Source organism: Babylonia areolata, chromosome 21 (genome assembly GCF_041734735.1).
Source record: "Babylonia areolata isolate BAREFJ2019XMU chromosome 21, ASM4173473v1, whole genome shotgun sequence".
NCBI lineage: Eukaryota > Metazoa > Mollusca > Gastropoda > Neogastropoda > Buccinidae > Babylonia > Babylonia areolata.
In genome coordinates this window covers 26406266-26423939 of record NC_134896.1, presented here as the reverse complement: position 1 = coordinate 26423939, position 17674 = coordinate 26406266, and the positions used below count along the sequence as shown (strand labels likewise).

At 41.4% G+C, this 17674-nt stretch overlaps 1 protein-coding gene across 3 annotated transcripts in view; it reads right to left on the bottom strand.

The window, feature by feature from the left end:
• LOC143296516 (kinesin light chain-like) overlaps positions 1–17674 on the bottom strand; it is an 89255-nt gene that overhangs the window by 29283 nt on the left and 42298 nt on the right. For 2 of the 3 annotated variants that reach the window (XM_076608503.1, XM_076608505.1), the window contains exons 4-10: positions 16638–16868; positions 15427–15517; positions 14618–14846; positions 12533–12620; positions 5383–5484; positions 4709–4792; positions 1668–1757 (exon numbers count right to left, since the gene is read on the bottom strand). In XM_076608503.1, the coding sequence (XP_076464618.1) occupies positions 1668–1757; positions 4709–4792; positions 5383–5484; positions 12533–12620; positions 14618–14846; positions 15427–15517; positions 16638–16868 (915 nt within the window). Of the gene's footprint in view, positions 1–1667; positions 1758–3259; positions 3350–4708; positions 4793–5382; positions 5485–12532; positions 12621–14617; positions 14847–15426; positions 15518–16637; positions 16869–17674 lie in introns of all 3 variants that reach the window. The other variant, XM_076608502.1, reaches the window with a different exon arrangement.

The following is a 17674-nucleotide window of genomic DNA, read 5'->3' as shown; positions in this document are numbered from 1 at the left end:
TGTTGTGTGTGTGTGTATGTGTGTGTTGTGTTGCTGTGTGTGTGTGTGTGAGTGAATGTGTGTGTGAGAGTGTGTGTGTGTGTGTGTGTGTGTGTGTGTGTGTGTGTGTGTGTGTGTGTGTGTGTGTGTGTGTAAGGTGCGCATGTGTGAGAGAGTACATGGGAGAGAGAGAGACAGAGACAATGTTGTGTGTGTGTGTGTGTGTGTGTGTGTGTGTGTGTGTGTGTGTGTAAGGTGTGTTGTGTAAGGTGCATGTGTGTGAGAGGGTACATTGGAGAGAGAGAGAGACAGACAAAAAAAGAAAAAGAAAAAAAAGAGAACGCACATGTATACGTCTATGCGAGTGTGTGTATGTGTGGTATGGTGTGGTGTGTGGTGTGGTGTGTGTGTGCGTGTTGTATATGTTTTGTGTGTGAATGTGTGTGTGTGTGTATGTGTGTGTCTGCGTGTGCATAAGCAAGCGTAAGTATCGGACATACAGCAAGGTCAAATGTGACTATGTGAAGAAAATCACCCATAAGTAAAGACAGCTTTACTGGATAACTGAAATAAGTGTTTCATCTTGATTGCCCTCCTTCCTCCCAATTATGGAATCCCCACCCCCACATCCCCCCATGAAGTGCCACATACTGATCTGTCTATGTTTCTGACCCTTCAGTAGACAGCTGTGTACTGCTGCGCAATTATATGCTCCAGAAATAATACTTTCTTATTGATGGTAATCATCATCTTTGAGCTTGAAGCTTAGTGTGTGTGTGTGTGTGTGTGTGTGTGTGTGTGTGTGTGTGTGTGTGAGTGTGTGCGCGTGCGTGTGTGATCACATAATCTCGTCTACTTAAAAAAAAAAAAAAAAAAATTGTGTATGACTTTATACCTTTTCGCCTTCTTTGTTTTCAAACCCCAATTTCTGACAGGTATGCTAGCCATCAGAATGGCAGCAAGGCAGACAAACAAGACAAAGCAAGAGACCAAGAAAGAGACAAACTGATTGGTTCAACAACAAAACACAGAGAAAGACATGAATGCGTTGATTACAAGTGTTGCTCAACTCATCCTCAGGAATGCAACAGAAACTCAACATGCTCAATAGCAGCTCAGTAAGTGCATGAAAACACAGGAATAACAACAGCAACAACAACAACAACAAAACAGACATGCATCACCACACACATACACCAAAAAAAAGACAAAAAAAAAAAAAAAAAAGACAATGAAAAATGTAAGTGAGCAGACAACTGACAGCATGTCAGTTATAAGACATGTAGGCAACAACAAAGCATGCCCACAATCACAGTTAATCAGTAACTGTAATGCACAATTTGACATGTGCTCTATTTCGGATAAAATATGAACATGCGAAGACAAACCAATGACCAACAAACTTTCTTTTGAAACTGCACAAAATATCAACCTGAAACCCATGCCATACACTGATACAGAGGCTGCAGGTTTCTCTAGCTCTGAGTCATGGAAACAAACTGGTTAAGGATTGAGATGCTTCAGATTTTTAACAAGAAAAAAAAATTCAAGAAAAAGATTTCATCACTGTGTGTAAAAAGGAAGTCAACCAATGGGAGAAGGCGGTATATAAAGGTAGTCACAAACAGGCATCAATCAGCCAATGGGAGGGCAGCAAACAAGCAACCCATGGCTCATCCCCGGCTTACCAAGTTGTTCTGAGTTTTAACCACATTGGAATCGTCGGGCCCCAGCCGCTTCTTGTAAATTTCTAACGCTCGTAGATAATACTTTTCCACCTGGAAACCAAGTCACACAGAACACCCAAAATCAACTGAAGAAGAAATACAGAAAACAAAGCATGCAGACCAAAGCAACTGTGTCAGGAGACAAAATGAAAAACAAAAAGCTGAAAAAAAGAAATAATAAAAGAGACAGATGAAAAAATTAAGCAAAACAATTAGTGCAAAATGAATTCAAAGTGATCTGTAAAGAAGAGAATAGAAAAAACAACAACAAAAATATACACAACAATGCGTGTTGCAACCAAATTGAACAACCTACAGCAGCCTACAGTCACTTCTAATTCTGTTTGCTTTAATAGCTTGTTTTACCACAGGACCAACTATCCTGCCCAAAGCATTATTGCACCAGACATTTTCAAACTATTTTTATGGCAAATTTCAAACTGTTTTGATGGCAAAGTTTCATAAATATCATCTGAGCAAAGTGAATGAAGCAAGACTTGCAAATACCTAAAATACAAAAGGAATCAGAACAGACCTGATTTAGCAGCCATCTAATCCCGAGAGGTATCAGTTTAACGAGTGCAGTTTAATGCATTCAAATGGCCACCTCTCTGTTCTTAACAAAGGCCAAATATCTTAATTAAAGATTAGGATCTTTGTTCATCAAATTCATTCTGCTTTCAACCTTTTAGCTGGTATGTATTGAATTATCTCATACCTCCCCTCCCAGCATGTTACTGATGATTATGGGACACGCTGAAAAGATGTACTGTATGTACCCTGGGTAATCAGCTCTGGGTGAGTAGGAAGGAAGACAGAAGGGACAGGATTCACGTCCAGTCCCCTCAACTCCAGACCATTAATTCTGTCAGTCATGAAACTGAGTCCCCTTAACTGCAGACCAATAATTCTTAAGCTGTGAAAACGAATCTCCTTTACTGCAGATCAATAATTCTGTAAGCTGTGAAAACGAATCTCCTTTACTGCAGATCAATAATTCTGTAAGCTGCAAGAGCGAGTCCACTTAACTGCAGACCATTAATTCTGTAAGCTGTGAAAACGAATCCCCATTTACTGCAGCCAATTAATCCGTAAGCTATAAGCGTGAGTCCACTTAACTGCAGATCAATAACTGTAAACTATGAGACTACTGTCTAGTTGTGAAACACCAATGGTTGCCTCTGTGACACACCACCACAAACAACAATAAAGCACATGATAACACAAACAATAACACAAGCACACACACACAAAAAAAAATTGAAAAAAAGAAAAAAAAAAAAAAAGAAGAAGAAAAAGATCAGCGCTAAGTCTTGTCCTCCTGCCCAAATTCTGAAAAGAACACAAATAGACTACCACACCAAAAGTGACAACAGCAAAACACCCAAAAGTTTGAGTGCAGTGGAAGAGACGAATTAATCAGTGCTCCACGCTATCCAACACCCAGGTGCAAACAAACAAACAAACAAAAAAAACAAAAAGAAATCTCCAATCTGGCCCAGCGCCAAGGCGAGAAGCAAGTGGCCACAATGGAGAGAGGTCTATGGCCTTACCAAGTTGTTCTTAGTTTTGGCAACGTTAGAATCGTCAGGGCCCAGTTTGCCCTCGTAAATGGTCAGCGCTCTCTGGTAGTACTGCTCCACCTGTCGTTTTGCACATCTCGTTATCATGTCATGCACAACACAGAGGGTACACAGCTACCTGGATGTAGACACCTCAGATCACGTCATGTGTGTACGCAGCTAGGTGCATGCCAAAGTCTGACATACATATCGGATGATATCTTTGAGAATATCAACATCATTTCCATCAAAAATATACACTGCACAAAAAAAAACAAGAAAGAACAAAATTTTCAGAAAAGTTTGTAAATTTTGCATTCTGTATCAATCAATCTGCAGCTGCACAACATATGACAAAATGATTGTGTTGAATATCATAAACCTGATAATACCAAGTCATACTGATATACTAATTTTCTACCAGCCCTTCACCTGAACATGGGCATCTCTTTAGTCACCTCACATCAACGCATCATATGATAACAATGTGAATAACTGTGAGGGGGGCTGAGCTTCTCTCCTGATCCACACAGGAGGTACAGTGTTCCATCATCTCAAAGATTGTGCTGGCTAAATTTAAAGTACTACTCCGTCCTCCCCCTGCCCTCTCCCACATACATGTATGCATGCACACATGCATGCACACACACACACACACACACACATAAACACACCACACTACATGAAACAACACACACACAAACAGACACATGCTTGTTTTCAGACCAGAATTAAAGTTCAACTCCAAATGGATTGGAAAAAAAAAATCTAAAAATATTTCATTTTACACACACATGAACACACACACACACACAAACACACACACTTGTTTTCAGACCAGAGTGAAACTCAGTTCCACTCCAAATTAATTTTTTTTAAATGATAAAATTTCACTTTCCACCAACAGGAAAATTTCAATAAACATGTTCCTGCTGTCAACAGATTCAGAAAGGTACATATTTGATAGGTATTATTAACCAATAGGTATAGCTGTGTTTTTCTTGCTTCTCCATTTCTTTTTCTTCTTGTTTAATATCACTAACAGTGAAACGACATTAAGTAAAAGTAATGACCAAAACGAACATTGCAATATATAAACTGACCAAACGCTCCTGGCTATGGTTTGCACCAGTTTGATGACCTGGTCAAGGTCAGTACCATGTCAAATTATACCTGTGACACACACATACATTCACATACATACACACACACACACATACATACATACACATGCGTACACACACACACACTAAATGCATACACTTTCACACACACGCACATGCACACACATACAGAAACATTCACACAACACACACACAACAACAACACATACAAACTTACACACAACACACACAAAACAACAACCATAGGAAACACATCCTATCCACGTCCTCCGGTGCAGGATCCAAGAACCTCCCCACCCTGTAAACCACCACCCACCTCCTCGTATTTGCCTTGGTTCTGGCACAGGAGGGCCAAGTTGTTCAGCTGCTTGGCAACATCAGGATGATCTTTGCCCAGCACCTGGAACACACGCCGTCCTCACTGTCCATGGCAATAACGTGACACACACACACACACACAGGGCCTTTACACACAGCATGGAAACATCCTTAATAATGCTAGTGACAGTAATGATGATGGGTATTAATAATGTGCTATACCTCCTTAGCACAGGGGCCCAGAGCGCTGACAATCAACTTCAGTATGCGAAAGCAATGGTTACAAAGACTGGCCACCACTGGGCACAATAAATATAATCAAGACTTACAGGTATGCCATACGGGGTGTGTCAATGATGAAGCAAGCAAACACACACACACCCCACACATCAACACCTGCACACCACCCACCCCTCACATTTGCTCACCTGTTGACAGAGACACACAAAACATGCACCAATGCCACACTATACCACACCAAAGACAAAATAACCCCCCCCCAGCCCCACAAACCTCACTCGCACACATACACAAACACATGTCACACACACCAATATAAACTCACACATATATAGCAAACACCACACCCACACCTCCCATCGCTCTTACAAACCTCACGTCCACACAAGACTCACACCACCACCACAGAGAAACAGCAGCAGTGTGACCAACCTTTTCTCGGATTTCCAGCGCCCGTTTACACAGAGGCTCGGCCTCCTTGTACTTGCCCCTCTTGCCGTATAGCACTGCCAAGTTGTTCAGTGTGGCGGCGACCTGTCCACAACATCAACAACCTCTCATCACACACTGGCACAGAATGACGCTTTCAATAAACAGCTGATTTCATTACCATTGCCCCACTGCAATTCTTAACTGGTGACCAACTTACAGTGCCCAGGATAAGGCTCACAGGAATATATTTGTTTGCCAATGACGTCTGTGACTGCTTTAGAATAAGAGTTTTAAAAGGTATAAATAAGGGGTGAGTGTGTGTGTGTGTGTGTGTGTGTGTGTGACACAGGAAATGTGAAGTTGATTTGTGCAATATTCAAGGAATATTTTACTTGGTGGCAGCAACATATTATCTGGATTACAGAATAGGAGCGTATGTCATAGAAGTGCAGATTTGGGAAATGATTGTGTGTATGCACGCATGAAACATGCATGCATGCACACAAACACACACACAAACACACCTACACACACATATGCACACACTCAAACAGGCACATATACATGTGCACAAACACAAATGTGCAGACACGCAGATATGCGCACATCTGTTTCAAAATATGGATTTAAGCATGTTGATGTTGACATTACAGCATAGTTCCTAATCCTTTCCACTCTGTGTGTTTGAGACAGGGGCAAAGAGAGGCTGTGGGTGATTTGTAAACATACAAGCAAGTATGTAATTTTTGGATGCATATGTGTGTTTTCATGTGTCTGTCAATGTGAATGCATACATGTGTGTGCAAGGCTGCATGCTATGCATGCACGTGTAATAGAGTGTGTGCATGCACACTTGCATGTGTGTGTGTTTGTGTGTGTGTTTATGTGTGTGTGTGTGTGTTTGTTGTGTGTGTTTGTGTGCATGCTTTCATGTGTGTGTGTGTGTGTGTGAGTGTGTGTGTGTGTGTTTGTTTGTTGTGTGTGTTTGTGTGCATGCTAACTCAGCATTCCTGAAAACGTATCACAAAATCTGTGTATTCTAAATGCAATAGCACATCATCTCTTCTCCAGATATCAAATCCCAAATGAGCAATATATTGGCAGAGTTTCTACTTATTCTGTCACATATGGCCAGACTGCAATCTAATCTGATTTCTGCCTGCACACATTTACACTTGTGTCAGAGTGTACCTGTGTTGGACAGAAAGCCGGAACAGAGGAGAGAATATGCATGAGCATGGGTGTTGTGCCTGGGTGTTGTGTCTAAGTGACAGAGAGACAGATTAAGTGAGAGAAAGAGACAGAGAAACAAAAAGAGACAGACAAGCACAGTCAATACAGAGAGACTGCTATATGGAAACTATTTCAACATTCATTAACTACCAGTTATTCCACTCATACTGGCCTACATCTAATACCACCACTGAAAATGAAGTGTTCAAACAAAATGTTGACAACAGCAATGGCATAATACATGAATAAGCTGATACAAACATCTTAAGTAAAAATGAAAGTGAAAAATGTGTTGACACATCGGAGAAAGACGGGGGAAAGCGTGAAAAAAGACACAGAAAGAAAGATGGGAAAGTGTAGGGATGGTGGCCACTGACATTTAATGAAACCTCCACGATAAAATTTACATCCAATCTGAAAAGTGAACATCAGCAAGGGGAAAAAAAAAAAAAAAATCACAATCCATTCAAAATGCACAGAAATGAAAATGATCATTATCACTACACTGATTAATGCTCACAGTACTACTGTCAATGAAAAAGGTCTGCCACAGCAAGATTCAATAACAAAACAAAACAAATTCAAACCATCTGTCACACAGAAAGAACATAATGCCATACAAATGTAGGAATAAAAACAGCACTGAAGTCTGCCCGCTGCACAAAAGTTACCCATCTGTCTGAAAACCATATCATCAGTAACAATAAAAAAATAAAAAAATAAATAAAAAGAAGAAAGTAATCTTAACTGAGAATTGTCTTTAAAATTCTGGCCATGGTTACAGACCTTTTTAATTGATCTTTTTCCCCTGCTTTTGTCTTCTACAAGATTTCGTCAGAAGTACAAGAGGATCATCTTTTCTTTAAAAAAAAGAAAGAAAGAAAGAAAAAAGATAGCTTTACTTACACTGATAAAAAATCATTCTATAAGACAAACATGACTAAGATCTTCAAAATGACCACCACAACACACTGACAGTGACAACGGCCAGAGGAACAAGCAAATCAAGCAGTGGTCTTCATTCGAGGCCTAAACTACGAAGCAGCTACAGTGGAAAATATGCAAACGTTAACAACATTTAGTATGTGTTTACCTGCGTAGTTACGATAAAACAATCCAGAAAAACCTTGAGATGAGATCTTGTGGGAGGAAGAGATGATGGGGGATGGAAGGAGGAGGGGAAGGGGGGTTGGGGGGGCGCGCAGAGGATTTGGAGGGACACACATAAACTTAAATATGGAAAGAAGCACCATCATAAATGACCTGACAATGGACAGAAAGCACTTCATCAGTACTGACCAAATCACTCTCAACCGCTTTCTATACTCAGAACATTCACAGGTTGAACCAACAAACGTAATACAGCTCTGCTGACTGATCCCTTGAAAACAAACAATGGTGTTAATCAAAACAAACAATGGGTACACAGACAGACAGATAAAGGGTGGCGGACGGTCAATCAACAGAAACTCTTTTCACATCATTTTCACCCTCACCATCCATCACAAAGTTTTGAGTTAGTTTTCAATTTGCACACACTGCAGTCCTTGTCAGTGTAGTGTTAATATGTTATTTTGAAATTTAGAAAAAAGAGAGGAAAAAGCGTAATAATCTTAAAAAAAAAAAAAAAAAGAAAGAAAAAGAATGAACTGTTCCTCTGTGTTCTATGAATGGAGACATTTTGATTATGTTGCCCACCCCCGTTGTGCAACCAAGGATACTTTGTGTCCCACCCCAAATACAAAAGTAAACAAATGGTCCAACCCTTCGAGAGAACAATTAAAAAAAAATAAAGGAAAAGAAACGTGGGAGCTAGGAGTGGAGGAGAGGGGCCAAGACAGGGCAGGCAACACACACACGAGATCCCACCAAGGACAGCACACAAAACCTTCCAAGAGAAGAACAAGCCTCAGAACAAAAATCTCCTCCCCCTAGCCTCCCCTCCATTCCCACACACATCACAACTGAGCATATATGTTTAAAAATGTCCTTCCTCCAGTTACAATCTGCAATCCCATGTAATGATAGAGCAGTGCTTTTATTTTATTAGATTCTTTAAAACAATATTTTCAGCTGACAACAATTAAAAAAACAAAAACAAAAAAGAGAGACTGCCTCCCACCCTTTCTTTTCCCTCACCCCAGCTGGTGGGATCCCTTCCTCTTGCCCACAGAGAATAATGAACTGTGGTGTCAAAAACTTCATGGCACTAGACCAGACTGTAGTCACTTTTAACTCATCAAACCCCGCACCCAAGCACTGGTCTGGCATCAAAAATTGTTTCATTAAAACAGTTCCCTTTTCCCTATAGATGCATAAGCTAAAGTTAACTTTTAAAGTATTTCCAGCTAATTTGGAGGAAAACCCAGTCGATTTCTGTGCATTTTTCTGCATTTTACTGCACTGATATGGAAGGAAAGCCTGCCAAGGCTGTAAACTCCACAGAGTTGAATGGGTTAAATTTGACTGAAAATGATGTGTGTTTGGTACTGCTAGGGAAATGGATTGAAGTGGAGGTGAAAGCTGAAAGCTAGAAGTAGTGAAAGCACTAAAAAAAACCCAAAAAAACAACAACACTAGTGGCTTATTTAAAAAAACAACAACATGCTGAAGTAAAGTGACATGCTCCGTCAATGACACAAAAACCTATCCACACAAAACAGTACACTACTTACTGCCACGGAATCAATATTGCATTTTGATTATGTCCAAATCCAAACTACTCTACACAGACAACTTCACTTCTTTCTCTCCGTTGTTCCAACAACTTGACAGAAAAAAAATAGAGAAAAAAAAGGTTCACAGTATACTTTCTTGTGATTTAATGGGACTCTTGACTGGACTGGAAGATTAAAAACTCCAGCCTACAAGTGTGTGTGTGTGTGTGTGTGTGTGTGTGTGTGTGTGTGTAGTACATACATTGTGTGTCTGTGTTGTCTGTGGTGTGTGTGTTCTGTGCGTTGAGTGCATGCATGTGCATGTGTGTGTGCACGCGCACACATGTGTGCATGTAAGAGAGCATGTGCACGCATACACGCAGATGTATATGCATCTCTATTCATGCCTGGGTCTGCCCCAAGCATGCGCACCAGCGTACACAAACACATGCACACACACACACATGGCTTATTTCTCCAGTCACTGGGTGCAACCCAGCCACTTTAATCCCCAAAGCTAGGTCACAGTTCCTATTGTGCACAAATGTTAGACGATAAAGACAAAAGACGACACCGGTCACACTCTCTGCCCGTCTGCCCTTTGCTGCACCCTTCAACCTTTTGTGACCTTTTTTCCCCCGTGTGCCACACCAGTGCAATGTCATCAGGTTTTGCATTGATACCTTGGTCACACTGACTGCTGCAGTGTTGCTTGAGGCTCTACTGCCTGAAGTAAAGTAGCTTTTTTGATGATATTAATTGTTGTATTTGTGCCTATGGTCATACTGCTTGTGTTGTTCCCCCAAGGCTAAGCTGACTGTTTAACTACTGTTTCTGGCCATAATGATTGTTGTGTTGTGTACGGCCACAATGTTGTTTTGTAATCAATGGACACACTGGTTGTTGTCTATGGTCGTACAGATTGTTGAATTGTTGATTCTGGCCATAGTGCTTGTATTTGTCTGTGGCCACAGAGCACGTTTTAATGTCTGTGGTCGTAGTGTTTGTTGTGTTGTTGTCTAAGGCCGTAATATGGCAATAGCGCTTTTTGTATTGATGTCTATGGCCACAGTGTTTGCTGCATTATTGTCTATGGCCAAAGTGTTTGTTGTATTATTGTCTATGACTGAGTGCTTGTTGCATTGTTGTCTAATATGGCCACAGTGCTTGTTGTGACCATCGTGCTATGTGTCATGCTGTTTTAGACAACAGTGCCTTTTGTCTGTAATCATACAGATATTGTAGTGTTGTTCATGGTCACAATGACTGTTGCAGTGTTGTGTGTGGCTGCAATACTTGTCTTGTTGTCTATGATCATATCAGGTTCAGTTCAATCGTTGGCTGTGATGGGGGAATCCTTGCTCTTGCTTCTCCAGAGCTTAGCTGTTTCAAACATGCACTGGTCTTCCTTTGCAAGATAAAATCACCTCAGGGGACTCCCTTTAACATGCAGAGAATTTTTTTTAAAAAGAAATTATGATCTACAAGATAAAATCACCCTAAGGGGTCCTAAAACACGCAGAGCATGTCCGAGGCAAAGAGGAAAAGTCAAGTGTCTGCCAGAACTCCAAAGCACAGAATGCTTGGCGTTCTTGAGTTACTGAGATGTTGGTGAACTGTAAGGGGAGGGGGCGGGGGGGTTGGAGGTTGTCAGTAAGTGCGTCCTGTATTCTGAGTACAAACTCTTCTTTTTATTTTTTCCATGTTTCTAAAACACAGGTTTGAATGTTAGATGGTCTTTTACATATAGCTCAAGATTTTAAACTTTTGGGTAATTTATTTTGTCTTTTTAAATTCACATCAGCACATTCCTTCCCCTTCCCCTGCATCTGCCTCTACATCCAACCCCCATCCCAAACTGCCTTTTTTATCCTTGAACCTCATCTACTTCAGGAAGGAAGAAAATCAACTGGTCGCTGCATCCACAACAACTGAGACATTCTGACAGTCTAACTGGTTTTAATCTAACTGGTCGAGGCATTCACAACAACTGAGACATTCTGACAATCTAACTGGTTTCAATCTAACACATTAGTGACCACACACCCGCACAAAGACACACTCATTGTAGATACATTTGCAACCCTGTCCTTTCGGACAGAATTATCTTTAACTTCCTGACGACTCAAAGTGTGAATGGACCAAAAGACAGCGGACATCAGCCACAATGTGTGAACGTCGTCTCACTCCACTCACGCACGCTCTATTCAAGCTCTTCATGCCAGCTCCTCATGACCACATCACAACACCAAACTACACACTACCACATCAACCTGCACAGGGGTGGGGAAGACAGGAGAGGAGAAGAGAGAAAGATGTGAGACAACAAAGACACAATGTAAAAAACAAAACAAACAACAGCCAAGAGGAACCAAAAGGAAGAAAAATGCAGGCGGGCCACAGCGGCGCCAAAAAACACAGCCAAGGAAGGAAGGAAGGGTGCCAGAGACACTCACAGCCGGATGGTCCGCACCCAGAGTTTTCTCACGAATGCCCAAGGCGTCATTCAACAGATTAGCCGCCTCTTTGTACTTCCCTTGGTCTCTGAAGGGGCGGAGGAGACAGAGAGACACAGAAAGAGAGAAAGGATTATACGATGGTGTCGCGTGGCTTTGATAAAAGAGTTGAGGAGGATGGTTTCTGCAGCAGGTTCCACTGATCTTGACAACTTCTTCAGGAACCGTTGCCATAATTTCTGTGAGCACTGTTTTCTTCTTCTTAGATTTCTCATTAATTGAAGATTTGATACCTTACACTCATGAGCACTGGTTTTCTTTTTCCACAAATACCATCATTCATTGGAGTTTTGCTACCTTACAATCACATTCATGATGATGAGCACAGTTTGACCAGCCCCAGAGTGAATGCCACAAGTCTGTTCTTTTTTCCTTTTCATCAGAGACAGTGAACCATTCTTCAAAGTGATAAATCACTGTCATCAACTTCCTTCCAGATTAATAAAAAAAAGAGAATATAATAATCATATAATAGCAGCTGAAGAAAAGCTCACAAAAATTATGTTCAACGTTGCTGGAAAAAGAAACTGAGGTGAAGGAGGCGAATTTCTCCCCAATCTTACGCACACACACATAAAAAAAAATCCACACACACCCACGAGACAAGACGCCTCCTTCACAAGTATTAGTGGGTTAATAGCATCATCCTACATACTATTGGGAGTTGGGGGTGGGGGTGGGGGTGGGGGCTGGGAGTCAATGTGGGGGGTGGGGTGGGTGGGGCTGGGGTTAAAGCTCACTCACAGCGGGATGACTCTTGCCCAGAGTTTTTTCTCGTATGACAAGCGCGTCATGCAAGAGGTTGCCGGCCTCTTTGTACTTGCCCTGGTCCCTGGAAAACACCTGACACCTCATTCTTCATCGACACCTTTGCACATACACACTCACACACACACTCACACACACTGAATGACAAAAGCAGCAAAAAAGCAAAAGGGAGGAAAGGAGATTTGGAAGGATCCCGGTCTTTTTTTTTTATTCACTCATGAAAATCATTTATCAATTACAATATTTTTTTTTTTCTGTTCAATTGTCAATTACAACAACAATTCTTAAATTATTTTTTCTTACTTTTGTTTAGTAACTAAAAACAATTACTGCAGGAAAAAAAAAAGTGTGAACTGCGTACAGCAACCCAAATGATTTTTTCTTCTTCTCAGCATCAGCCAAACAATTTTTTCTTGGAAGTGAAAGTTGTGTGCAAGAATGTGAATGTTTCTATCTTAGCTATTGACAATGAATGGAAACTACCAAAATAATTTTTTTTTTTAGATATGGAAGTGGACAAAATAAAGATATTTTCCCATCCAAGTACTTGCACCTTAACATATGTGAAAAAAATGTGAAAGAGCTTCCACTATATTTATGTCTGCAAAGTCTGTTGGGAATTCATTTTTAGAATTTGCACTGTAGATTTTCCAAAATGTTTCTGATGTAAAAAAACAAAACAAAACAACAAACCAAGTACTACATTTCACAATGCAAGATTTGTCAGTACTATCAAAACTAGACATGTTTCCACCTCAACACTTGCATATGTTCTTTCAGTCTTCTTCTGCCTTTCTATTTCCCCTTCCCTATCCTCTATTCCCTGATGTTTTAATTCATTTCTTCTTATCATCATCATCATCATTGTTATTGCTGCTATCAACATTGAAATTGTTGTTCAATTTAATTCTACGAAAAAAAAAAAAATTCACGTGGAAGAAAATACTTCGCATGTTATCTATTTCTATCACATATTCTAAAAAAGTGAAAACTTACCAATCTTTAGTGTTACTCACTCACCACAAATCTATTTGCTTCATGCACATTACACATTTCTGTTATTACAGGATTCTTTACCCAGCGGGGTCCACCCGTCTATTTTCACACTCCTTCCATACAATGCCAACATGTATCAGAAATGAGACGCACACACATCCATAATATGGAGAGCAACAAAACTCCATCATACATTCTCTGCACACAAATGCTCACAAAGACACACAAATATACACTGTTTCATATGCACTGAAGTATCCGAACAAATTTGTTGTCTGTGATCACACACACACATATACACACATACACACACAAATACACACTCACACAAACACACACCCTCACACACACACATGTATGCAAGCACTCACATGTAGATACACGTTCACAACCTTTGACAAATACCCAAACCTTCGCAAATATCTGTACCCTCCCATTCCCTCTCCTTCTGGTCACAAGCACACACATTACACACAACAACATACACACAAACATACATGAACAATGTTTCTCAAACACCCACCCAACCCAATATTCATCCGTCCCAAACAAATCAAACATGGCTACACAATGCAAACACATACAAAATCACAAACACAAACATACAAACACAACCTCTCTCACTAGCAAAACCAACCCACATAACATTTATCCCTATCTACAAACAGATGTTGCACTACACACACACAGACACAGACACAGACACACACACCCTCTCTCACAAGCATAACCACGTCACACCACCTCACACAACATTCATGTCCTGATACAAATCAATGCTGCACAACACACACACACAGAGAAGAAAACCCCTTTCCACACAAACTCCATCTCCTCCCTAAGACACACACACACACACACACACACACACACACACACACACAATAATTTAAAGAAAAAAAAAACGAAACTAGGAGTAAAAGATACATATACACACATAACACACACAAAAAACACATACACCCCTTCTCCTCATAAATAACCTCCCCCCCACACACACACCTCCCCCCTCCCCCCCACACACACCCCAACACCTCCCACCAAAACCAACACCCACCCACGTACCTGTAAACAAGAGCGAGGATGTTGAGCATGGTGGCGACGTCAGGGTGGTCGTGGCCGCTGGTCTTCTCAAGGTCCTCCAGCGCCTGCTTGCAGAGGGGCACGGCCACCTCGTAGCGGCCTTGGGAGGCATACTGGATCACCAGGTTGTGCAGGGTACGCAGTCTGGCCGGGATCTCGTAGCCACCGCTGGCCGCTGACGCCATGGCGCCAGGCTGCGAGGGGGACAGCACTGCCAAAGGAAAAAAAAAAAAAAAAAGAAGAAAAGAGCAATGTGGAAAATTAGCAGAGTGATTATTAGAGAAAATGATAAAGATATAGTTGTGTTAGCACTTTGATTTCTCTCTTCACAAGATTCAACACTATACAAATATCTTACTGTCATTATTATTATCAATACAATGATAAAATAAGTTTACAAATGGGCGAACAGCAAAGTGAGAGCTGTATTATCAATGGTTTCTCCATTGCAATGGGAAATCATTTACAGCTTAGTCTTTTGTGAAGAACTATGACTCTCAAACTAGGAGGCAAAATCGCACTGGCACTTACTGCTGCAGCCTTGGGCACCAGCTGGCCTTTGGGAACCATCCCAACGCCGACTGTCCTAAAATGCTCTTGGCCAAAGACAGTCAGGATGTAACTTGGGCAAGACACTCTCCACTATAATCAAATGTTAGCCAACATAGTCAGGACAGCAGTTGCCTCGAACATAGTCGGACACGAGTGACTATCATACATTACAATAATTATCATTATTATCATTATTATTATCATTAAACGAGCGACGGAGACAACAAAGATGCACATACATCCCTCAGGTGAGTGAACGTCGTCGTCATCGTCAGGAAAGCCCAGGTCCAGTGGCTGGGAAGGTGTGTCCACCTCTTTCTCCTCTGCTGCCTGCAACAAGAGACATGGAATCTCTCTGTTAATTATCACGTATTTTGCCTCAATTTTCTTTCTGCTCACTCTTACAATCCGTATTATCCCATTCTGGGACTGGAACTGTCATTCTATATCTTTGAAGATCATCCGATTTATCTGATTTGTAAATTTCTAATAGAATAATCAACTGATTCAAACTGATGAGCACTAACTTTCTGGCGAATGCTGAGTTTAATTTATCTGTGTCATTAAAAAAAATGTTTTAACTTTTACATGCCAGTGGTCTGAGTCATGTAAAATTAACCCCATGCTGATGGCTTCTTCTTGCCATTGTCAGAAGTAGAATGGAACACCAACCACATCCTGTTCAGAATAATCTTGATGTACAGTTCCCATTCTCCATAGTTTTTTCTAGCCACTCATGAGATGACAGCATGTTAAAGATCTCAGCCTAGTTTTCTGCTGGATTACACACACGTGTACTTGCACACTGACAGGAACATGGGTACACAATACAACAAATAATATGGAAAAAAAAACCATTGATCAAAGAGTGATCATGATGTGCCCTCAAAACACAAACAAAGGGATAACAGACACTTTCATTTTCAGTCTGACATCGCTGCACTACCTCAACCACAACACATAAAAATTCAAAATTTGCTGTTTCCTAAATCTTCCTCCAGTCTGATTTCAGACTATAGTCTGAAGAATCTAAGGCCTGACACACCACACGCATGCACACCCCCAGCCTCCAACACACACACATGTATTTTCTGTCCGTCTGTGTCTCTCTCTCACAATCATACCACACACACAAGACAACACACACACACAATCTTCCTCCAGTCTGATTTCAGACTAGTATGAACAATCTCAGGACTGACACAACACATATGCCCCTCCCTAGCCCTCCACATGTATTTTCTGTCTTTCTATCTGTCTTTCTCAGTCACACCACACACACACAGAAAAACCCCACTCTCTATCCACCACAGTCATACCACACCACAACCCCCCCCCAAAAAAAAAACACAAAAAAACAACCACACACATACACACAAAATCGACCCTATACCACCACTTCTACTCAGTACTCCCAACTCCCCCCACACCCTACCCATTCCCTACTCACAACATTGGAATCGCCGGAATCAAACTTCTTGATCTCGTTCATGAACTCGAGGTGCTTCTTCTCCTCGTCCAGGGTGGCCACCTTCTGTTCGCTGAACTGCAGCTTCTGCTGGGTGTTGGCCAGCTCGTCCCGCAGCCACCCATTCTCCTGGCACAGCCGCCGCACCTGGGCACGCAGCTTCTGCTTCTCCGCCTCAATGTTCTGGAAGTGCTGTGTCAGGGATATCATCACCTGAAATGCCACAGGGGGGAAGGCATGAAATTAGCAATCTTGCCAGAGGGGGAAGGCATAAAATCAGCAATCTTCATTATCATGGAAGGCAAAATCATGAAGGAAAAAACACTATGATATACTATGTGTATGTGTGCGGTGTGACTGAAGCCTGACTGAATGACACAGGGAACGAATGAGGAATGTCTAAAGGCAGTCGTCTGTTGGTTCTACCCTGGTAGGCAGCCTGTTTGTAAAGCATTTAAAGCCTGAACCGGACTATAAATGGCGGGCGATTTGAATCAAGCCAGTTTCTCACCAGAGTCTGACACTGTGACGTCGGTGAAGGTTTATTCAAAATAAAAGCCTAATAAAGCTACGGTTTGGCTTCATTTATGGCAGAGAGCGAGATTTGCCTAGCAGCTTCCAATCTAGACCTGAATTGACTTTGGAAAGTACAAAATGTGTCAGCTACACGTAATACAAAATTTGAATGCAGAGAAAAGGGGCGGAGCTAGAGCCGTTTGTGTTTGCGCTAGGCGTGTCTGTCAGATAAAAATAGCACCAGCACGTGGTACTGTCCGGTGAGAATTGGAAAGCATGCAGACAGCCCCTCGACGTTGGCAACCGTAAACGACCACATTGTTTGTAAAACATGCAAACGGAGAGAAATATGACGATCTACTAACCTTTCACCACCACATGTGACCCATGCTCTAGTGCGCATGCGCAACCGAAACCTTGCTCTCGGGAGTTAAGACTTTAAGAGTGTGGTTTCCGACCAAAGACAGGCGCTATATAAGACAGGTGCTACAAAGCTATCAAGA